The sequence below is a fragment of the Pituophis catenifer genome, unplaced genomic scaffold (assembly GCF_029215685.1).
Source record: "Pituophis catenifer annectens isolate HBS135680 unplaced genomic scaffold, rPitCat1.0.hap2 SCAF_7, whole genome shotgun sequence".
NCBI lineage: Eukaryota > Metazoa > Chordata > Lepidosauria > Squamata > Colubridae > Pituophis > Pituophis catenifer.
Window position 1 is genome coordinate 6,548,978 of NW_027256887.1, and position 24,429 is coordinate 6,573,406.

Below are 24,429 nucleotides of genomic sequence, written 5' to 3' on the forward strand. Positions count from 1 at the left end.
GCTGCCCTCCTTCTCTCCCTGGGGCTGTCTGCTGTTGGATTCTACCCTCTTGAATTTACGGGGCCTCTACAGTTGAGGAAGCGTTGGGCTGGCCTCGCCTAGAGATGGATAGGAGGCCACGAGGAAATCCAGTGGGAAGAAGGTGGGGAGCAGCCCCTTCCCCACTGATACTAATAAAAGTATCTGTTGTGTATCTATCTTATCATCTATCTATTATCATTTATATATCTCTCTCATCTGTCTATATCATATTTATCATCTATCATCTCAATCTGTCATCTATCTCTATCTACCTACCTACCTACCTAGTTTATCCATCCATCCATCCATCCATCCATCCATCCATCCATCCATCTATCTATCTATCTATTTATATTCTATCTCTCACTATCATCTATCATTTATCTTATCTATATCTCTTATCTATCTATATCATACCTATCGTCTCAATCTGTCATCTATCTCTATCTACCTACCTACCTAGTTTATCTATCTATCTATCTATCTATCTATCTATCTATCTATCTATCTATCTATCTATATCTATCTATCTATCTATTTATATTCTATCTCTCTCTCATCTCTCACTATCATCTATCATTTATCTATATCTCTCATCTGTGTATATCATATCTATCATCTATCATTTCAATCTGTCATCTATCTCTATCTACCTACCTACCTACCTAGTTTATCCATCCATCCATCCATCCATCTATCTATCTATCTATCTATCTATCTATCTTCTATCTATCTATCATCTCTCATTATCATCTATCATTTATCTATATCTCTCATCTGTGTATATCATATCTCTCATCTCTCATCTCAATCTGTCATCTATCTCTACCTACCTACCTACCTAGTTTATCCATCCATCCATCTATCTATTTATATTCTATTACCTCTCACTATCATCTATCATTTATCTTATCTATATCTCTCATCTGTCTATATCATATCTATCATCTATCTATCATCTCAATCATCTATCCCCTACCTACTTACCTACTATCAAAATCTGTCATCTATAAACAACTATTTATCATCTATCTATATCTCTGTCATCTCTCACTCTATCATCTATCATTTATCTAATCATCTATATATCTCATCTGTCTATATCATATCTATGAATCATCTATCATCTCTCTTATATCTCACTCTCACCTGAGTCCTTCGGGAGTAGGGCGGTATACAAATCAAATAAACTAAATTAAACTAACCCAGCTGGCTTTCATGCCTAAGGTGGGACTAGAACTCTCAGTCTCCTGGTGATTGGCCCAAAATCAACAAGCTGGTTTTTATGCCTAAAGCGGGACTAGAACTCCTAGTCTCCTGGTGATTGGGTAAAAGTAACCAAGCTGGCTTTCATGTCTAAGGTGGGACTAGAACTCCCAGTCTCCTGGTGATTGGCCCAAAGCCACCCAGCTGGTTTTCATGCCTAAGGCGGGACTAGAACTCCCAGTCTCCTGGTGATTGGCCAAAAGCCACCCAGCTGGTTTTCATGCCTAAGGCGGACTAGAACTCTCAGTCTCCTGGTGATTGGCCCAAACTCAACAAGTTGGTTTTCATGCCTAAAACGGGACTAAAACTCCCAGTCTCCTGGTGATTGGCCCAAAGCCACCCAACCGGTTTTCATGCCTAAGGCAGAACTAGAACTCACCGTCTCCCAGTTTCTAGCCTGGTGCCTTAACCCCTAGACCAGACTGGCTCTCTCTGTTTTAATTGCCGCAGTTCAACGATAGGGCACTCGAGTGCTGACGAATGAAATTGCTACATGCTAATGACATCTGATAGAGATGACCTCAACGTTTGGGGATGCATAACACATATGGTTTTTGTTCTAATGCTTGTATTCGCAGCTTCCTTGCTCTGCCAAGTGGAGCCTGTGGGAAGATGGTTTGAAGCCTTCGTGAGGAGGAGAAACATACACGTTTCTGCCTCTTTCCAAGAATTAGAAGATGAGAAAGAACTCTCTGAAGAGTCGGGAGATGAAGAATTACAGCTAGAAGAATTTCCCCTGTTAAAAACTCTGGATCCCAAAGATTGGAAGGTATATATATATAGTAATGTTGTACCATTACACATATCTATTGTCTTTGCTTGTCAGAAGGTCACAAAAGTTAATCACACGATTCTGGGACACTGCAACCATCATAAATATGAGTCACTTACGAAGCCTCTGAATGCAGTGGTGGGATTCAACCGGTGTAACAACCATGTTGTAGTCCGCCAGCAGCCTGCAGAGCTGGCAGCGGAGTCAGACAGTGAGGAGGCTGGGGAGGAACATGGGCCAGTCCTGGAGTCTGGGGAAGGCCCAGACGAGGGCTCTGCGTCGGAGGCAGAGATGGGGCCAGGGCCATCTGGGAGTGATGCACAGGCTCCGGAGCCTCCAGAGTCAGACATCAGAGAGGCAGAGGAACAGGAGGAGTCTGTTTCTAGTGCGTGCATGCGCAGAGCTGCCAGAAGGCACGAACAGTTAAAGCAAAAGGGATGACTCAGGAGTAAGGCCTGGAGATGATTGGGCCCTCCCATAAGGCTTAAAAGAGGAGCAAAGGCACGTGGGCCCTTTGCAGGAAAGCAACGTTGTTAAATCTGTTCCCAGTCGGCATCTCTGTTTGATTCTGGACTCCGTGTGGCTTTGCCAAGTAGGTCTTTGGCAGAGAGTCAAGGAAGATAAAGGTTGGTGATTATCCCGAAGGACTTTTTGCAACTAATTGGGACTCAGCTGTGAATGAACGTAATTCACAGCTGCTGCAATAAAAGAGGTTTTTGGGACTACTTGTGTGTTTTAATGATTCAGGAAGCCTAGGTCACAACAAACCGGTTTGCTCGGTGTACGCGCAGTGTATTTGAAAACAGCTCTAAAACCCTAAAACAGCTGAGGCACGGCAATATGCTCTGCCGCGCCTATCAGCTGGGCTTCAAACAAAGGAAATATAGGTTGGTATAGCACGGGCTGGAGAGGGGGCCCAGCTGATCGTCAGAACGAACCGGTTCGGTCTCAGCTGATTATCGGAGGTACCAGTTCTGCCGAACCGGCTGAATCCCACCCCTGTCTGAATGTTGATCTCATATTCTGCAACAGTCATGTGAAAAACGGTCGTAAGTCATTTTTTCGCAGTGTCATCGTAACTTCAAACAGTCACTGCACAACTATTGCAAGTCTACCTGTCATAAGCAAAATGCATAATTTCTGTAACTGGCAAGACAAACAACTGGACAAGGGGGAGACTAACGGGTGGGGGATATATAATTTCTTCATGTTATAATTTCTGTTGTTATTAACCTGAGGCTGCTATAAATATTCGTATTTTGTTCTCCCTTCCTTCCCAGAATCAGGATCACTATTTGGTTCTTGGATTGGGACAGTTAAGATACAAGGCTTCTCAAAAACAGATCAAAGCAGCTCGTAAGTTCACCAGGCATTCACGGAAAATGATAAAATGATAAAACTATTTCTCTCCAAGTTCAATTGTTTGTCACATCACAATCACTCATAGGCTGCAAGGTAAGAGTGGGACAAGGGAACAATTTAACGTCCTTCCTTCAGCTAGCCTTACCCTCCTGAACAAGATTACATCCATATCTACCTGGGGTAATATCTATGAGCCCTAAGATTCTGTTCTATGGCAGGGGTGTCAAACTCAAGGCCCGCATGCTGGATCTGGCTCCCAGGGAAGGTAGATCTGGCCCGTGGGCCCACCCAGGAAACAGCGGTGCCTCTGTTGTGTCTCGTCAATGGCCAGCAGAGCTGGCAGCAGAGTCGGACAGTGAGGAGGTTGGGGAAGAACGTGGACCAGTCCTGGAGTCTGGGACAGGCTCGGACGAGGGCTCTGCGTAGGAGGCAGAGAGAGGGCCAGGGCCATCTAGTAGTTACGTGCTGCCTTCAGAATCTCTGGAATCTGATATCAGCGAGGTAGAAGAACAGTGTGAGCCTGTTCCCAGTGTGTGCATGTGCAGAAGGCAAGAACAATTAAGAAAAAAAAAGGGCGACTCGGGAGTAAGGCTTGGAGATGATTGGCCCCTTCCCTAAGACATAAAAATTCATATAGTCAATTCAAGCTCTGAGAAGTCCTGTTTGACTCTGTGCTACGTTTGGCCTCGCAAAACTAATTGGCAATTAGGTCTCCGGCGGCGTTTCAAGAGAGATAAAAGTGGGTGCTTATCAACATTACCCTGAAAGACTGTGTCAACTCGAGCAGACATCTTGTCAGAATCTTCACAGACTGTGAATCATTACGGGCTGTGAATGACCATAATTCACAGCCGTCTCAATAAAAGAAGTCTTTTGCGACTAAGATTGTGATTTATGCTTTCTCAGGAAGCCTAGGTCAGAACAGCGTCTGCCAGCAAAAGCGGAGCTCGGGGAGGCCACGTGTGGCCTCCCCAGGATCCATTTTTGGCCGTGACGGCCTGCACTCCTCTGCCAGTGAAAACGGAGCTCGGGGTGGCTGCTTTCGCTGGCAGAGAGTTGCAGGAGGCTGTCGCGGCTGAAAACGGAGCCCGGGAGAGCTACATGCGGCCTCCCCGAGTTCTGTTTTCACTGGCAGAGGGCTGTAGGAGGCTGTCGCGGCCAAAAACAGAGCCTCAATAAGATGGCCACGCCCCCGGCCATGCCTCTCCCCAAGGTCAAACACAACTCTGATGCAGCCCTCAATGAAATCGAGTTTGACACCCCTGGTCTATGGAGATTCTCAGTCATCCAGGTCGTGGTTGTCCCAAAGGTGCCTTTTCAAGAGGCAACTGGACTTTCTTGTTTTTTCTTTGAAGACGTTTCGCTTCTCATCCAAGAAGCTTCTTCAGCTCTTAACAGGATGGCAGGGAAATGGAAGGATTTATACTCCTTCCAGACAGCTGGTCATTTGCATCCTTTTAGAGAGTCGTTGAGGCCACCTGGAGGTCTATCTGTGTCCTCAGGGTCACCTGAGTGGTGCAAATGGGTGTGGAGCCTTTTTGGAATTGCTGAAAGTATTGTGTGGTGGAGTTGGGTTTTCTGCAGGATATTTTCTGCCCTGGATCCCTTCGCTGTTGAACAGAGGTGCAGGCTGTTGGGGATGAGTCTGTGTTGTCTGCATGTCAAACTGAAGCGCAAATAGTTCCTGTAGTCTGCCATTTTTCTGGAAATCCATTCATACTCCCGCACCATTTGAAGGATGTTCATCTCAAATTACATAGCTAAAAATCTATGGAGATTCTCAGTCATCTAAGTCATGGTTGTCCCAAAGCTGCTTTTTCAGGGGGGGAAAAAACACCTTCACACTACTCAGTTGACTCTTAAGGACACAGATTAACCTCCGAGTGGCCTCGACGACTCTCTAAAAGAATGCAAATGACCAGCTGTCTGCAAGGAGCATAAATCCTTCCATTCCCGGACTTCCGGTGGTGACGTCAGCGTGCATGGAGCGAGAGAACGGGGCTCCGTTCTTGAAGCTCGCCCTGAGTCCCTCGGGAGAAGGGCGGTATAAAAATTTAATTAATAAATAATAAATAAATAAATAAATAAATCTCAAATATTCCCAGCCAGGAAGCCTAAATAAGCACTATCAATCCCGGAGAGATTGATAGAAAAAAGAAGACTCTGCAAGGACCCCGGGGGAAAACGCGATTTTCCTGAAGGTTCAGGAGAAACCACCTAATTCTGGCGGGGGAAAAACCAGCCATTTTGGCTGGCCCGAAGCGCTGACAGCCGAGGAGTAGGAAGGTAAAATTGAATCAACAGATCGCATTGGTATGAGAGGTGACTCGGAAAAAAAAAGTGAGGTACAGTTATATCATGGAACGGGGGACATTCTGTTCTTAGCTTAAAGCTTGTTCTATAAGGAAGATGGGTAGCTTCCAAATATAAATAAATAAAATAAAAAGACTGATGCTGGGAAATAATATCTTTAAACCCTGTTATAAGATGGTAATGGAGGAGTCAGTATAGCTAACTTACAACATTAAAGAAAAGCAGTAAAATGTATTTAATAGTGGCTTGAATATAATCTAAAACACCTGACATTAAAGCTTGTTGCTTACAATGTGACCAAAAGCAATACAGAAATCATATCCGTGCCTTTAATGAGTCCAGTTGTACTTTTCTTGAGATGTCTCTTGGCTTTTCGTACCACGTCTTTGCATTTTTGTTCAAAACATAGAGACCATAAAAGTTTTTGTCATTCTGCATCCCCAAATTTGGGGCTATGTAGAGTCCAAAATCAAATGTAATTTTTAAAAATAAGTTTAGTTCCTTCTAGAAGTGATTTATGTCATCTCAATTTTTGGCCAATGTAAATTGCCAACCACAAGAAAATACAATTTTCTTTAGGCCAGGTATTAGAGTACAATTAAGCATTAACAGTAACAATTTTGTTTAATATGTGTGATGAAGTTTTATTTTTAATTACTTTGGTTTTTAGGCTGCTCCACTTCCAAAATTACGGAGCAGTTTATAATAGAACGAAGAAATGGGGTTAAAATTAACAAAACAAAATTGATTAGAAACAAGGAATTACTGGTCTTCACAGCTCTTCAAAAGGTTGTTTGTATCTTGAACATGTATTTTATTTGACACTAATTTGCTTTACTTTAGAAAAATAAATAAGGACACTGCGGATAATTCTACATTGCTTTACTTCTTTTGAAGACAGCTACATCCCCACATATATAGACAATTGTCTTATTTGTTTATATACAATACAAAGAAAAATAGGAATAGGAGATTAAGGAAAGGAAAAGGAGCGAGGAAAAGAAGGTGTGAAATGCAAGGGAAAAAAGAAAAAAAATAAGGACACGGTGTGGATAATTCTACATTGTTTTACTTCTTTTAAAGACAACTACATCCTCGCATACATAGACAATTGTCATTCTGGAATGTTTCTGCCAAACACAAAATGTCAGTGTTTCCTCACTATTCCTTGTTTGAAAGGTGGTGTGAGATAATGTGTAATGGAACTGTACTTGATTTTATTTTCCTCAATCCATAGATAAAGCCATGGTTCTGAAGCACCATCCTGACAAACGGAAAGCAGCAGGAGAACAAATAGGTGAAGGTGACAATGATTATTTTACCTGTATTACAAAAGGTAAGAACCAGCCAAGTATAGCACTAAATATAATATACCATAGGTCCGTGATGGTGAACCTATGGCACGTGTGCCACAGGTGCCACGCAGAGCCATATCAGTGGGCACATGAGCTCAGCTCCGGCGCGCATGCCAGCAATTTTTCAGGCCTTCTAGGCCCACCGGAAGTTGGGAAACAGACTGTTTCTGGCCTCCGAAGGGCCTCTGGGGAGGTTGGGGAAGGCCGTTTTCACCCTCGCCAGGCTCCAAAAAGGCTCTGGAGCCTGGGGAGGGTGAAAAATGGGCCTACTGGGCCCACCGTGCCATTGCGTGTCAAAAGCAGGGGGAAGCACAGTAAAATTCCTTGTGAAATTCCTGGGCAGGTAATCCTCGACTTACAACTATTCGTTTAGTGACAAAGTTCAAAGTTACAAAGGTATTGGGGGGGGAAGTGTTGTGACCCGTCAGTGGCCTGTGCAGCTAGTAGCTGATTCCGACAGCAAGGAGACTGGTGTGGTGATTCACCAGCAGCCTGTGCAGCTGGCACTCGAGTCGGACAATGAGGAGGCTGGAGAAGATGTGGTGCCAGAGGCAGGGATTCAGCCAGGGCCTTCAGAATCTCCAGAAGCTCCTCTAAGTGAAGAGGAAGAAGAGGAGGAGCCTCTTCCCAATGCATGGGCGCGCAGAGCTGCCAAAAGGCAGGAGTGGCTCCTCAGGAGGAGGTCTCCTCGAGAGTAAGGCTTGGGGCTAATTGGCTACTCCCTTAGCCTATTTAAGGAAGGATGACGACTGAGGCAATTTGCAGGGAACAACTTCATTCACTCTCCTTCACATCTGGATCTTAGTTCTCTGCAAATTGCTTCTGGGCTTTCTGCCAACCCTAGTAAGATTACGATTATTTATTCTTTGGATTCTTGTAGGCTATTAAGAAAGTTAATTAACAGCCTTTGTTTGAAAAAAGACTGATTTAATTTAGTAAACTAAGGTTTGTACAGACTTTGTGTGTGCTGCGTTCTTTGGGGTCCGTAGCTGGGGCAGAACAAAAAGGGACTTATGAACCTTTTCCACGCTCAAAACCATAGCAACATCCCCATGATCAAAATTCAGACGATTGGCAGCTGGCATGGATTTGTGACGGTTGTCATGTCCCGGGGTCGCATGATTTTCTTTTGCGACCTTCTGATGAGCAAAGTCAATGGGGAAGCCAGATTCTGTGGCAAGGCAGGTCATAAAAACGGGGCAATACTCACTTAACAATTGTCTTGCTTAGCAAGAAAAAATTGGGTGCTCCATTGTGGTCATAAGTCAAGGACTACCCATGTTGATTCTTAGTTATTCTGAGAACGGTTACCTGATAGTTTTCAAATACCCGATTTTGGGAGATTAAGATGGGTGTTCATTTGAGCCTATTGATTCTAGTTCAACTATTTTCTTTACAAATGTATCTTTTCTTTTTATGTACACTGAGAGCGTATGCACCAAAGACAAATTCCTTGTGTGTCCAGTCATACTTGGCCAATAAAGAATTCTATCTATCTATCTATCTATCTATCTATCTATCTATCTATCTATCTATCTATCTATCTATCTTCTGTCTGTCTACTTTGTCTGTCTGTCTGTCTATATCTATATATCTATTTTTTAGGTAGATCTAGGTATCTATTTTCTAGGCCAGAAAAGTGAGGAAGATAAGAAAAAAAAAGAAAAAGAAGCATTGACTTCTGACTCTGTTGCAGTAAAGGACTTACAGGACCCCATTCTGCCACCGTTTTCCTCCCACCGACCGACACGCTCCCACAGAGAGGGCCGCCTCAGGGTGCCGTCGGCCAAACAATGTCGACTGGCAACCGCCAGGGGGAGAGCCTTCTCTGTGGGGGCTCCTGCCCTATGGAATGACTTGCCCCCGGGACATACGAAGGATCCCCGACCTCCGCGCCTTCCGTCATGCTCTGAAGACCCTATTATTTCAGCAAGCCGGTCTGACGGGATAAATGATTTTAAATTGGGTTTTAAAGTGGTTTAATATGGTTTTAATTGGAAGTTTTAATTTTGGCCAGAGATTGAATTGTTTTAATATGTTTTTTTAAATTTTGTCTTGTATGTTGTTTTATCATGGCTGTTCACCGCCCTGAGTCCTTCGGGAGAAGGGCGGTATACAAATATAATAAAAACTAAAAAACTAAAGTAAGGCATTAACATCAACTCACAAACGTTTTGCTTTTCCATAATAGTATGAACAAGCCATTTCTATAAAGATCTTATCAGTCTAATCGGTAAAACCCAATGTCAAACTTTCATTCTTTTCCACTTCAAGAAGCGGTTTCCATGTGGAAACCAAAGGACTGATGTGCTTTTCTTTAATCAAAATAGTCCATTTTGCCATTTCAGCCAACTCCCATCAGCTTCTGCAGCCATTTGTCCATGTTAGGAATCGAAGTGTCCTTCCTATTTTTGCGCATACAATTATAGTCTTGCTGCGGTCAACATATACAGTAACAAAGTTCCAAATTTTTTTCTCCAGGTCTTTTTTCCCTCAGACTCAAGAGGAAAAGTTTTGGGTTCATCTTCTTACCCTTCCTCATTTCTCTTTCCCCTCTTCCTCCCCACCGTTTTCCTATTTACTTTCGTATTTGGTACCTTATTTTACCTTCTAACCCAATAAAAAGGTTAAACCAGAAAAGGCCAGAAAAGCGACTTGTCCGTAAGTGAAATGAGGAATTGAAGTCTGTTTTCACCCGACTCATTGAAACACTCTTCTATCCGTTTAATAAATTAAGAGCTGTCTGATTTCACTTTCCAGCCTACGAAACGTTATCAGACCCTTTGAAGAGAAAAGCATTTAACAGCATAGACCCTACTTTCGACAACACGGTTCCTTCGAAAAGCGAAGCAAAAGAAAACTTCTTTGAAGTTTTTGCACCCGTTTTTGAAAGAAATGCCAGGTAAGCTTTGTGTGTTAGACCCTCAGAGATCGTCCCTCCCCTATCTGGGCATTATTGTGTCCTTTTCTTTTCAAATGTTTCCAAGCCATCATTGGATTTCCTTGAAAGGTCTGCTTAAGGGGAATAAAAAACAAGAACAGTCGAGTTCCTACCATTGGGTTCGCAGATTGGCAGGAAAATACACCTAAGTGTAAACCAATTCACTCAGCTGTGCATACGGGTGTATCTGAATGATATTGAAGTACCGTATTTTTCGGACTATAAGACGCACCTAAATTTAGAAGAGGAAAACAGCAAAAAAAAGTTTTTGGCCTCCCTTCTTTCGGGCCCTTTTTCGGCTCTTTTCCAGTCTTTTTTCAGCCTTTTTCCAGGGCTTTTTTCGGCCCATTTTGGGGGCTTTTTTCAACCCGTTTTCAAGGCTTTTTTGGGGGGCCCGTTTTCAAGGCTTTTTTTGACCCATTTTCGAGGCTTTTGGGGCCTTTTTTCGGCCTGTTTATTAGGCTTTTTGCAGCCCATTTTTGCGGCTTTTTTGGCCTGTTTTTTCAAAAAAAAAAAAAGCAGGCCAAAAAAAGCCTCAAAACGGGCCCAAAAAGCCCTGAAAATGGGAAGAAATAAGCCTTTAAAACGGGCCCTAAAAGCCCCAAAATGGGCCCAAAAGAGCCCTGAAAATGGGAAGAAATAAGCCTTTAAAACAGGCTCCAAAAGCCCCAAAATGGGCCCAAAAGAGCCCTGAAAATGGGCCAAAAAAAACCTCGGGTGAACTGGTCCAAACCGGCTGAATACCACCTCTGATTGGCACTAAGGTGCTGTCATATTGCAGTTCTGTTTCATGTTAAGAATTTAGTTGCTTGGGGTATCATCTTAGACCATTTAAGGTTTTATTTTTTTTGAATCTGAAATCCCCTTAAAATAAAAAATGGGCAGATGTTTAGATGTGTAGAATCATGCTGGAGATGCGGTTCCTGCAAAAAAAATTAAAAAATGGTTTGTTTCTTTGCTAATTTGCTACAGATGGTCAAATAAGAAAAATGTTCCTAAGCTTGGGGATATGAACTCATCCTTTGATGAGGTGGATGCCTTTTATTCTTTCTGGTAAGTGAATTAATTCTGTCCCTTTTTATCAGGATCATAAAACCTATAGGAAAAGCAAATTGGGAATGAATGGAAGTAAATCTATATAAATATGTGATAAAATATTAATAATAATAATAATAATAATTTTATTTATATGCCGCCCTCCTCCCGAAGGACTCGGGGCGGTGTACAGCCAAAATTAAAACATAAAAAATATTGTGGTCTTTAGCTTTTTTTAATTAACCTGTTTCTCTCTTTTTTTTCCTCATTGTCCCTAAAATAAACTATCATAAATTATAACTGAGTTTCAGACATTAGAGAATAGACCGAACATTGGGGACAGGATAGGATAGCATAGCATAGCATAGCATAGCATAGCATAGCATAGCATAGCATAGCATAGCATAGCATAGCATAGCATAGCATAGCATAGCATAGCATAGCATAGCATAGCAGGAATGGAGAATAGAATAGAACAGAACAGAACAGAAAATATGGAATGTAGAATAGAATATAAAATATGGAATGGAGAATAGAAATAGTGGAGTGGAGTGGAATAGAATAGAAATAGAGTAGAGTGGAATAGAATAGAATAGAATAGAATAGAATAGAATAGAATAGAATAGAATAGAATAGAATAGAATAGAATAGAATAGAATAGAATAGAATAGAATAGAATAACAGAGGTGGAAGGGACCTTGGAGGTCTTCTAGTCCAACCCTCTGCTTAGGCAGGAAACCCTATATCATTTCCGACAAAGGGTTATCCAATCTCTTCTTAAAAACTTCCAGTCAGGATGCTGGCAGGGAAATTCTGGAAATTGAACTCCACACATCTTTAAGTGGCAGAGGTTGAAAAAAACTGATCTCTTATATAGATGTGATACTAAGTTTTGGGTTTGGAAAATAAGCTTTTATTTTTACTAACCCATGGATGTACATAACTAGTCAAAGCCTGCTCCCTGTCATGCTATATTTAGTCTGCTATGTAAAACACACATTAAAAAGGACGAAAATATATGTGACAGTATAGAATATTCCTTTGCATGTTTTATGATTCTTGTGATTTTCGCTGGATATGGTGTTTTCATGTAGTAGGACTCCAAAGAATAAAAGTGATGTTTCATGCTTTCTAATCTGGTTGGAAGATTGCATATTAACAATATGGACTATTAAAAAAGGCTTTTAAATTATATTAAGGAGCTGTCATTTCCCCCTGTGTTTTATTGACGTTTTCTCTTGATGTTACTGCAACAGGTATAACTTTGATTCTTGGCGAGAATTTTCTTACTTGGATGAAGAAGAAAAAGAGAAAGCAGAATGGTGTGTAAAGGAAAAGGGCTTTTCAAAAGAAATGATTAATATATCAAAATGATAAGTTCACACATTATACTGGGTGTCTCCAATTTTAGACAGTCCTGTACTTCTCTGCTCAGAAATAAATCTCTCTTAATTCAATAGAAAATACTTGCGTATACATACCCTGTTTCCCCGAAAATAAGACCCAACCGGAAAATAAATCCTAGCATGATTTTTCAGGATGCTCGTAATATAAGCCCTACCCCCAAAATAAGCCCCAGTTAAGATTGTCAGTCAGATGGGTGCATTTAGTACCGTATTACCCCAAAAAGTAAGACCTAACCAGAAAATAAGCCCTAATGCGTCTTTTGGAGCAAAAATTAATATAAGACCCGGTCTAAATACGGTAGCTATGAAGAGAATTGAAGCCTTATCTAGGAATATGTCTGGACTTAAACAGTAAACTTGTGTTGTTGCATATTATTAGACGGTACCTTATTGTTGCTTTGTTCTTATTATTAATCCTTTTGTGTCAGTCCTGACTCTTGGCAACTGCATTGACAATCATCCAGTTTTCGACAGAGAGGGAGGGAGGGAGAGAGAGGGAAGGAGGGGGGGGGAGAGAGAGCGGTGCTCTGCTTGAGGAGGACTGGTCCTTCATTATTAGATCAAACTGGTTCATAGTAGCATTATCCTCATCATGGTTTTTGAGTGCCAGTTTCATGTAGTGATTAAGGCACCAGGCTAGAAAGCAGGAGACTATAAATTTAGTCTCAAAATAAGAGTTGGAAGAGTTGGATCTTCTAGTCCAGTGATGGCTACCCTTTTTGCCGTCACGTGCTGGGCGACAGGGGGAGGAGGGGAGATTGGGGGGATTGTGTGCACGTGTGCCCACACCCATAATTCAATGTGCCCCATCCCCCCATGTATGTGCGCGTGACACCCCCCCCCCGCTTTTGGCACACGATGGCATGGTGGGCTCAGTAGGCCCATTTTTTGCCCTCCCCAGGCTCCAGAGCTTTCTAGGAGCCTGGGGAGGGCGAAAACGGCCTTCCCCACCCCCCCGGAGGCCCTCCGGAGGCCCGGAAACAGCCTGTTTCCTGACTTCCAGTGGGCCCGGAAGGCCCGAAATCAGCTGGCCAGCGTGCTGGACTGAGGTAGGGCAACCTCGCGTGCCCACAGATATGGATCCATGTGCCACCTGTGGCACCCGTGCCATAGGTTCGCCATCACGGTTCTAGTCCAACCCAGAAACCGGAAGACCAGGTGGGCAGTGCGCATGCGTGCGCCAGAAACCGGAAGATCATGTTCCCGGCGCACACATGCACACCGGACAGCTGCTTTTCCGGTTTCCAGCACTCGCGCACTCCCGTTTTGACACTCAGCGCTGAAAAGGTTTGCCAACACTGGCCTAGGACCATGGCTTATTTTGAAAACATATCCAAGCTAAACCGAACTTCCTTTCATCTTTCCCTTCAGTCGAGATGAGAGAAGATGGATTGAGAAGCAAAACAGAGCAGGTAGATCGTTAAGGAAAAAGGAAGAGATGAATAGAATGAGGACATTAGTTGGTAAGTGTGAACTCAAGATCCTCAGGCTGTCTGATCGTTAAATGCCATCTTCGGTACCAGCCCTACACATGTATAAATTTTCTTTCCGTTCCAAGATAACTCGTACAGCTGTGATCCCAGAATAAAAAAGTTCAAAGAAGAAGAAAGAGCAAAGAAAGAAGCCGAGAAGAAAGCGAAGGTAGAAGCAAAACGAAAAGAACAAGAGGAAAAAGAAAGAGTAAGTTCTACATTATACGTGAAGCTGAAACCATTTAAGATATCATAAAACACATCCGTAGGCTTGGGATTTTAGTAGTTTAATAGCAATAGCACTTAGATTTATATACCACTTCACCAATCTGGGTACTCATTTTACCCACCTCGGAAGGCGGAGTCAACCTTGAGCCTGGTGAGATTCGAACTGCCAAATTGCAGGCAGTCAGCAAAAGCAGACTGCAGTACTGCACTCTAACCACTGCGCCACCACAGCTAGATAAAGGCTATCTATTTTGCATATTGTAGCATACATGCAACATACTGCATACTGCATAGATTCACTTAACAGATGTGGCGAGAAAAGTCGTAAAGGAGCAAAACTCATTTAAGAAACTTCTCGCTGAACAACATAAATGTTGGGCTCCCTTGTGGCCGTAAGCCGAGGAGTACCTGTACTTGATCCTTCAGATGTTGTGATCAATTGATCTCTCCTTGCTTATCATCATCAGCTGTGGAATAAGAACGACTGGGTCTTTTAAGATGGCTCAGGTCTATAGCCTTCCCATCTTGATATGCATTCATTCTTGATAAGGTAAAGGTAAAAGGTTCCCCTCGCACATATGTGCTAGTCGTTCCCGACTCTAGGGGGCGGTGCTCATGTCCGTTTCAAAGCCGAAGAGCCAGCGCTGTCCGAAGACGTCTCTGTGGTCATGTGACTGGCATGACTCAATGCCCAAGGCACACGGAACACTGTTACCTTCCCACCAAAGGGGGTCCCTATTTTTCTACTTGCATTGTTTTACCTGCTTTCGAACTGCTAGGTAGGCAGAAGCTGGGACAAGTAACAGGAGCTCACCCCGTTAAGTGGCACTAGGGATTCGAACTGCTGAACTGCCGACCTTTTGATCGACAAGCTCAGCGTCTTCGCCACTGAGCCACTGCATTTCTTGATAGAAAGGGACAATTCAGGATTTTCAGATCTCAGGCTGGTTTTATTCCCCCTCCGAGTCACGACTTTAACTTGACGTAGAGAAGGTGACGCCAGAATTTTCCTGTATCTCAGCAAAGGCAAGCAGAACTTGAGATGGCGCGACTGGCCAAGGAGAAGGAGGAGGAAGAAGCAAGACAACAGAGTTTGCTGATGAAGAAAGAGAAGGATATACAGAAGAAAGCGATTAAAAAGGAAAGGCAAAAACTGCGAACCACCTGCAAGGTAAGCAGCTGTTGTCCTTGTCAAACCGTTTTTCTTTTTTTTTAGTCAAGTCCAGCATCCAGCATATTCGAATATCATTTATAATCATTCAACCTGGGGAAACGCAAGACGACATTTGTATTTGTTCACTTCTCAGAATTCGTTCTCTCTAGTGAAATGTTTTCTCCCGCAATCAGACTTATGTTGAAATTATGTTTTTAGTTGATTCAGAACAATGATTGCTTTGTGCTTTTATTAGGATTTGGTAAGTGGCTTTAGGGCAGTGATGGCTAACCTTTTTGCCATCGCGTGCCAGGAGGCGGGGGCGGGGGGTCGCGTGCATGTGCCCACACCCATAATTCTATGTGCACTCCCACGCATGCGCGCGTGACCCCACTCCCCCCGCTCCTGGCACACGATGGCCTAGTAGTCCCATTTTTCTCTCACACCTGGCTCCAGAGCCTCCCTAGGAATCTGGGGAGGGCGAAAACGGCCTTCCCCACCCCCTCTGGAGGCCCTCCAGAGGCCAGAAACGGCCCGTTTGCCAACTTCCAGTGGGACCGGAAGTTGGCAAACGGGCCGTTTTTGGCTTCCAGAGGACCTCCGGAGGGGTGGGGAAGACCGTTTTTTATTTTATTTTTATTTTATTTTATATTGGATTTCTATACCGCCCTTCTCCCTGAGGACTCAGGGCGGTGTACAGCCAGATTAAAAAACATGCAGAACAAATATTAAAAACAATTAAAAGATATATAAATTTGGCCCAATTAAAACTCATTACCAATTAAAAACGTTTAAAACATTTAAAAAACAGTTAAAAATTTCATCTTAAGCCAGCCCGGCTTGTTTAAATAAATGGGTTTTCAGGGAACGACGGAAGGCACTGAGGTCTTGGATTCTTCTTATCTCCGGGGGCAACTGATTCCAGAGGGTGGGAGCCCCCACAGAGAAGGCTCTCCCCCTGGGGGTCACCAGCCTACATTGTCTGGCTGATGGCACCCCGAGGAGGCCCTCTCTGTGGGAGTGCACGGGTCGATGGGAGGTCGTTGGTAGCAGCAGGCGGTCTCGAAGATAGCTAGGCCCTATGCCATGGAGCGCTTTAAAGGTGATAACCAACACCTTGAAGCGCACCCGGAAGACAACTGGGAGCCAGTGCAGCTCGCGCAGGAGCGGTGTTACATGGGAGCGCCATGCTGCTCCCGTCACTACCCGCGCTGCTGCGTTCTGGACCAGCTGGAGCCTCCGGGTGCTCCTCAAGGGGAGCCCCATGTAGAGAGCGTTGCAATAGTCAAGGCGAGAGGTGACGAGGGCGTGAGTGACTGTGCACAGGGAATCCCGATCAAGAAAGGGCCGCAACTGGCGAATCAGGCGAACCTGACAAAAGGTCCCCCTGGTTACAGCCGTCAGATGTTCCTCCAAGGACAGCTGCATATCCAGGAGGACTCCCAGATTGCGAGCCCTCTCTGTGGGGGCCAATGACTCGCCCCCAATAGTCAGTGATGGAGTCAACTGACTATATCGGGATGCCGGAAGCCACAGCCACTCAGTCTTGGAAGGGTTGAGCCTGAGCCTGTTCCTCCCCATCCAGATCCGTACAGCCTCCAGGCACTGGGACATCACTTCAAGGGCATCGTTGGGGTGGCCTGGGGTGGAGATGTACAGCTGGGTGTCATCAGCGTACTGGTGGTATCTCACCCCAAAGCCACGGATGATCTCACCCAGCGGCTTCACATAAATGTTGAACAGGAGAGGCGAGAGGACCGATCCCTGCGGCACTCCACAAATGAGAGGCCTCGAGGTCGACCTCTGCCCCCCTGCCAACACAAACTGCGACCGGTCGGAGAGAAAGGAGGAGAACCACCGCAACACGGTGCCTCCCACCCCCAACTCTTCCAGCCGGTGCAGCATGATACCATGGTCGATGGTATCAAAAGCCGCTGAGAGGTCTAACAGGACCAGAACAGAGGAACAACCCCTGTCCCGAGCCCTCCAGAGATCATCAACCAACGCAACCAATGCCGTTTCTGTGCTGTGCCCAGACCTGAAACCCGACTGGAACGGATCTAGATAAGATGTTTCCTCCAGGAATTGCGGAAACTGTCGTGCGACCACACTCTCAACAACCTTCGCCATAAAGCGAAGGTTGGAGACAGGACGATAGTTGGCCAATATTGCCGGATCCAGGGACGGCTTCTTGAGGAGAGGCCTCACCACCGCCTCTTTCAAGGTTTTTGCCCTCCCCAAACTCCTAGAGGCTGGGGACAGCAAAAAATGGGCCTTCTGGTCCTACCGGAAGTTGGCAAACGGGCAGTTTCTGGCCTCTGGAGGGCCTCCAGGGGGTTGGGATAGGCCGTTTTCACCTTCCCCAGACTCCTAGAGAGGCTCTGGAGCCAGGTGAGAGAGAAAAACGGGCCTTCCCCACCCCTCCCTGAGGCCCTCTGGAGGCAGGAAACAAATTGTTTCCCTACTTCTGGTGGGTCCAGAAGGCCCGAAAATCAGATGCGTGCGCCAGAGCTGAGCTCGCGTGCCCACTAATATGGCTATGTGTGCCACCTGTGGCACGCATGCCATAGGTTCACGGCTTTAGGGTATATGAGAAAGAAAATAATGCAAATAGCGTTAAGAAAGTTTATACTGTATGATGACGCTGAATACTTCTTAATATGGGATTCATTCTACCAAAGGTGATCGAACAGAAACGGAAGTTAGATTTTTTTAAAAAAAAAATACAAGAGAATGACTAATTTTGTAAAAACGGTTTACTAAATGGATAAGCAAGCACTATTGTCACTATTATCAATGTTATGATGAGATTTCATTGTTACTATAATGATGACTACTGTTATGAATGCTATTGTTATTCTGACGATTATTACTCAAAATAACGATACCCAGGCAACACAGTGTTTATATAGACATTGAAATTTTCACCCTTTCTATAAATAATTTTTTTTTTTTTAAAAAAGAATGTATATGGTCACCCAACTCCCTCTCCGTGACTTTGGGCGGCTTACAAAGATTAAAATTCCGTATAAAAACTATAAAAAGCGATAAGACCCACCTCTCTGGTGACAACAATCAATCAAATAAGCCATTTGATGAGCTCCATCCCACTCAGAGGTCCCCAGGCCTATTGGCAGAACCAGGTCTTCAGGTCTTTGCGAAAGAGTGTCAAAGTAAGGGCCAATCTTACCTCTGCAGGGATTCTGTGCAGTTTGGAGAAACCCCAAATCCCACTCCTGGCTGGCCCCTCCCTCCCCTCCCCTCCCAGGAGTCCCCATGTGGCCCATTTTGGATGCAGGTAAACGTAGGGCACACGCAGAGGCACGGGAAGGCCTCCAGAGGGCCTCTGGAGCCTGGGGAGGCAGTTTTCGTCCTCCCAGAGACTTGAGGAAAGCCTCCGGAGCCCGGGGAGGGCAAAAATGCCGCCTCCGCCATGGTGCAGGAGGCTGACGAGGCCACGCCCACCATGGCCACACCCACTTGCTAAAATTTTTGAAGCCCCCCCCCGTCCAAGATCCCTGCCCCAACTCTATATTCTACCCCAAAGTAAAAAAGTAAGCCATACTTTCTGAACCTTGAAACTCATCTTAATGTCCATGTTATTAGTCAGGCGTGTTGTGTGTCAGTTGCATGTAATTTTTCCCCCTCCCCCACTGAGATCTGAAAATGAAAGCATATGGCGGTCCGTTTTTCAGAACTGGAATTACTTTTCGGACAACGAGGCAGAAAATGTTAAGATGATGGAAGAAGTAGAAAAGCTTTGCGATCGCCTGGAGCTGGCAAGGTATGCCGTCCTGACCTCTACTCTGTGTGTTTGCTGACCTTCAGTTTTTTTGCTACCGGTAGATCTGAAATGTCGCTCCATGATTTATTTTTAGTCTGCAGTGCTTGAATGAAGCACTTACATCCACCACAAAGGACGAAGGGAAGGCTGCGGTATTAAAACAGGTAAATATGAATATTTTGTCGTGTAAAAAAATAAATAAATTGGCAGAGTAGGGCGAAACTTACGAAAGAGGAGATTTCCCCTATATAGAATGGCGTCTCTAAAAATTGGAACAGCACACTGCTTTATGGCAGCCGCTGCATCTACTAGAATTTAAATGTAATTAAAAACATTTTTCTGAGGGGCCTATAGAGATTTACAGGTAGTCCTCAGCTTATAACCACAATTGAGGCCAACATTTGTTGTTGCTAATTGAAACACTTACCACGCGAATTTTGTTCCGTGTTATACGGCCTTTCGTGCCACCGTTGTTAAGTGAATCTGGCTTCCCCGTTGTCTTTGCTTGTCAGGTCACAAAAGACGATCACATGACCCCGGGGACACTGCCACCGTCATAAATATGAGTTAGTTGCCAAGTGTCTGAATTTGGGATCATGTGACCGCAAGGGTTGAGTGTGAAAGTGTGAAAAAGTGTGAAAAATGGTCATAAGTCGCTTTTTTTCAGTGTCGTGACTTCAAACGGTCACTAAATGAACTGTTGTAAGTCGAGGACTACCTGTATTTGCAAAATAATAATAATAATAATAATTCTGCATTCCCGGAAGAGAAAATACAGTAGAAAAAATACAGTAGAAAATACAGTAGAAAAAAAAATATTTTTGTTCAGGAAAAGAAGAATGGATTTGAAATCAGCATGATTCAATCCAAGGATGAAAAAGTTATGCAGATGAATCTTTTTATCAAACTACGTGGTGCGAAAAAGTGTAACAAAATGATCACTGGCTTGGGTGTGTGCGTTTTATATATATATTTGTGTGTAAACCAAGGCACAGTTCACTACTAAATTGGAGTGAAAACTTTCAGTTTAAATAGACTTTTGTGATTATACTTATACAGTAGTGGCCAAAATTGTGGAAACCTTTTGGGAAAAGTGTATTTTTGAGGTTTGATGGCTAATACCACTTTGTGTGTGTGTGTGTGTGTGTGTGTGTGTGTGTGTGTGTGTGTGTTTCAAGATAATCCTATTCCACTGCTGAAATAGTGCAAAGGGGTTAATTTTCAATTAACCCAATTGAAAATCTATGGAGCCGACTAAAGAAACTTGTTAGTCAGAAGCAACCCAGTTAATAGAAGCAATCATTCAATCTTGGTTTCACATTATAACAGCTGCAGAACTAAAAGACTTAGTTCACTCCATGGGAAGACGTCGTAAGGCCGTCATTCATGCTAATAGTTACCCAGCTAAGTATTAACTGACATGAGAGAGGGAGGGAGGGAGAAAGGAAGGAAGGAAGGAATAGCAATAGCAATCTGGAGCCGGTTAGAATCGAACTGCTGGCAGTTGGCAGAATTAGCCTGCAATACTGCACTCTAACCACTGTGCCACAAAGAAGGAGAATAAGAAAGGGAGGGAGGGAGGAAGGAACGAACGAACAAAGGAAGGAAGGAATAGCAATAGCAACCTGGAGCCGATCAGAATCGAACTGCTGAGCAAATAAAAGATTAAGCCCTTCGATATCACTGTACAAAACAAATAAATGCCAGTGTAGAACCATCTAAAAATTTCTAATTTCGTGTTGATTTGGAAAATCTTTTACCTCACGTTTGTTAAAAGGTACTATACTAAACAAGACTTTTTCCATCTCTATTTTACAGTTCTCCTTTTGACTTTCTGTCTGTTTTCTGGGGGTAGTTGAAAATTTATTAGTTTATCAAAATACAATATAAATACAAAATTCAAAAGAAAATAATAGAAAAATAAGAGAGGGAAAAGGGAAGAAAAAAGTGTAGAGCAAAAGGAAAAAACGTGTTGATTTCCAACTCTTTTTGGTGCAGTAGAATAAGTGAATAGCATCAAACCTCAACTTTTTACTTTTATCTAGTAATATAACTAGTCATTTCTATAACAACAAATCTGTCTAATCAGTAAAACCCAAAATCAAAGTTTTATTTTTTTCCCCCACCTCGAGCACGAAGTCCAGAAGCGGTTTCCAAGTAGAAACAAAAGTAATCGTGTTCTTTTCTTTAACCAAAGCAATCAATTTCGCTCACTCCATCAATCTCTGCTCACTCCATCAACTTTTGCAGCCATTCATCCCTTGTGGGAATCAAAAGTGTCCTCCTTCCATTTTACTTTCTGTCCGTTTTCTGTATCGGCTTCTTCTCCCACAGCAGTGATTGGAAACAAAATAAATTGGAGGCCTCAACGATAGTTCTGCGGTCGTTGGAGAAAAATACTTGTTGGGTTTTTGGTAATTCAGTTGAGAGGTGTGTTTGTTTACATCCATGTAGATAGAACAAGTAAATGAACAGGTAAGGAGAGAAAAGGAAGAAGCGGAAGCTCGAATGCGGCAAGCCACAAAGAGCTCCGAGAAGTCCACAAGCGGAAGTGTCGGCGGCAGCAAAAACTGGTCTGAAGATGACCTCCAGTTGCTGATTAAAGCAGTCAATCTTTTTCCTGCTGGGACAAACTCAAGGTGAGACTACATTTCAGTGGTGGGTTTCAAAAGCTTTTTACGACCGGTTCTGTAGGTGTGTCTTGGTGAGCGTGGCATGGCTTGGTGGGCATGGCAGGGGATACTGTAAAATCTCCATTCCCTCCCCACTCCAGGGGAAGGATACTGTAAAATCTCCATTACCTCCCCACTCCAGGGGAAGGATACTGTAAAGTCCCCATTTCTTCCCAATCAGCTGGGACTCGGGAGGCAGAGAATAGATGGGGGCAGGGCGAGTCAGAAGTGGTATTTACCGGTTCTCCGAACAACTCAAAATTTCCACTACCGGTTCTCCAGAACTGGTCAGAACCTGCTGAAACCCACCTCTGCTACATTTATTCTTTGAGCATCTGTCGACAACCATACAGGTAGCCCTCGATTTACAGCACTCGAAGTTACAATGGCACTGAAAAAAAGCGACTTACAAGCATTTTTCACACTTATGACAGTTGCAGCGCGCCCCCCCCCCCATGGTCACATAATTTATTTATTTATTATTTATTTATTTATTTATTCAATTTGTATGCCGCCCCTCTCCGAAGACTCAGGGCGGCTCACAATGCATTTAAAATCATTATAAAAAACATTTAAAAATTTAAAAACATTAAAACTCATTCACACCATTCATGGCCGGATCTCGCCGGATCGCAAGAGCGAGATCAACGGCCCCAGGCCTGCCGGAAAAGCCAGGTCTTCACCGCTTTTCGGAAGGCGAATAGGGTGGGGATGGTCCGGACCTCAGTAGGTAACTGGTTCCAGAGAGCTGGGGCAGCCACAGAGAAGGTCCTCCCCCCATGGGCCCGCCAGTCAGCATTGTTTAGCTGACGGGACCCGGAGGAGACCAACTCTGTGGGATCTTACAGGTCATTGGGAGTTATGCGGTAGAAGGCGGTCTTGAAGATACCCTGGCCCTGAGCCAACACCTTGAATTATGACCGGAGACCAATAGGGAGCCAGTGCAGCTCGTGGAGAATTGGTGTAATGTGGGTGTACCTAGGTGCACCCACAAATTTACATTCGGATGCTTGGCAACTGACTCACATTTATGACGGGGTGCATTGTCCCAGGGGTCACACGATCCCCTTTTGCGACCTTTTGACGAGCAAAGTCAATGAGGAAACCAGATTCACTTACTAGCCTTGTGACTAACTTAAGAACTGCAGTGCTTTATTTAACAAATGGAGAACCGGTAGTAAAAAAAAAAAATGCTTAAAAAGTTAAAAAAAAAAAAAGTTCTGAAGATCAGCTGAGCGACGTGTGATGGTTGGAACTTTTTTTTTTTTTTACCTTTTTAAAGCATTTTTTTACTACCGGTTCCAGCGAACCGGCCCGAACCGGTAGCATTTCATCCCTGGCTCAAACCGTTCCAACTCTCCAATCCCCCATAGACTTAAGGATCATTATCCGTGGTTGTAGGTCAGAATTGGAAACCGTGGGAATTACAAGTTGCTGCCTCAGTATTTTCCCTTTATAACGGATTTCCATCATTTTAGGTAAACTAGAATGGATGGTTAACAAGCTACGTTTTCCTTCTACAACTGTGGACGAACTGCAGTAGAATCGTAAAATACATGCATGGGAGTTAAATCTCATTTTAGTAAACGTAGCATTTATGGGACCCAAAGACCTTTTTAATCCATCCAGTAACATTTTTACTCTTGGACAAAAATATACAAGTAGGCCTTGACTTATGACCAGTTGCTTAGTGACCGTTGGAAGTTAGGGTAGACCTCACTAGGGGTACTTACAACCCAGTTCCCATGCCCCCCCCTCCTCTCCCTGGTAGCCCTGTGACTGCATTTCTCATCCACTAACCTGCATTAAGAGTTATTTGCAGCATCCACAGTCTTACAATCCTGCCATTTAAAAAAATATATATATTTACTTAACGATTTTCAGCAAAACCAGCCTTTAGCAAACAGCTGCTATGTTCATTTAATGACTCCTGCAAAAAAAAAAAAGTTGTAATATTATATCGGTTACGTTGGTGATCCGTTTTACGACAATCGTGGCTTACAATTAATGAGCGGGCTCCATTATAGTCAGGTTAAGGATTATTTATTTATTTATTTATTTATTTATTTATTTATTTATTTATTAAATTTATATACCGCCCTATTCCTAAGGGACTCAGGGCGGTGAACAGCGAACGATAAAAATACATGTAATACAAACGTTAATAATAAAAAAAAACCAATTAAAATATACTAAACATTCTGGTCCTAGATAATTCAAGACATCCCAGTTTAAAATAAAATCAAAAAGTAATATAAAGGGAAAGTTAGGCCAGGCCAGCCTGCTGAAACAGGAATGTTTTGAGGGCACGGCGGAAAGTGCGCAGATCCGGAATCTTCTGTATCTCTGGGGGGAGCTCGTTCCAGATGGTGGGTGCCCTCACAGAAAAGGCTCTCCCCCTGGGGGCCGCCAGTCGACATTGTTTGGCTGACGGCACCCTGAGAAGCCCCTCTCTATGGGAGCGTACTGGGCGGTGAGAGGCTATTGGTGGCAGAAGGCGGTCTCGTAAGTACCCCGGTCCTAAGCCATGGAGCGCTCTAAAGGTGGTAACTAAGACCTTGAAGCGCACCCGGAAGACCACAGGGAGCCAGTGCAGCTCGCGCAGGAGGGGAGCCACATGGGAGCGCCATGCTGCTCCCATAACTACCC

The 24,429-nt window shown here is 43.9% G+C and overlaps 1 protein-coding gene across 1 annotated transcript in view; it reads left to right on the plus strand.

Moving 5' to 3' along the window:
• The window catches only part of DNAJC2 (DnaJ heat shock protein family (Hsp40) member C2), a 31,781-nt gene that overhangs the window by 259 nt on the left and 7,093 nt on the right, over nucleotides 1–24,429 (plus strand). Inside the window, exons 2-13 of the mRNA XM_070947704.1 lie at nucleotides 1,866–2,056; nucleotides 3,340–3,415; nucleotides 6,972–7,070; nucleotides 9,850–9,991; nucleotides 11,003–11,083; nucleotides 12,322–12,387; nucleotides 13,843–13,934; nucleotides 14,030–14,151; nucleotides 15,193–15,342; nucleotides 19,020–19,108; nucleotides 19,203–19,272; nucleotides 21,563–21,747. Of these exons, the coding sequence (XP_070803805.1) occupies nucleotides 1,866–2,056; nucleotides 3,340–3,415; nucleotides 6,972–7,070; nucleotides 9,850–9,991; nucleotides 11,003–11,083; nucleotides 12,322–12,387; nucleotides 13,843–13,934; nucleotides 14,030–14,151; nucleotides 15,193–15,342; nucleotides 19,020–19,108; nucleotides 19,203–19,272; nucleotides 21,563–21,747 (1,363 nt within the window). The remainder of the gene's footprint in view (nucleotides 1–1,865; nucleotides 2,057–3,339; nucleotides 3,416–6,971; nucleotides 7,071–9,849; nucleotides 9,992–11,002; nucleotides 11,084–12,321; nucleotides 12,388–13,842; nucleotides 13,935–14,029; nucleotides 14,152–15,192; nucleotides 15,343–19,019; nucleotides 19,109–19,202; nucleotides 19,273–21,562; nucleotides 21,748–24,429) is intronic.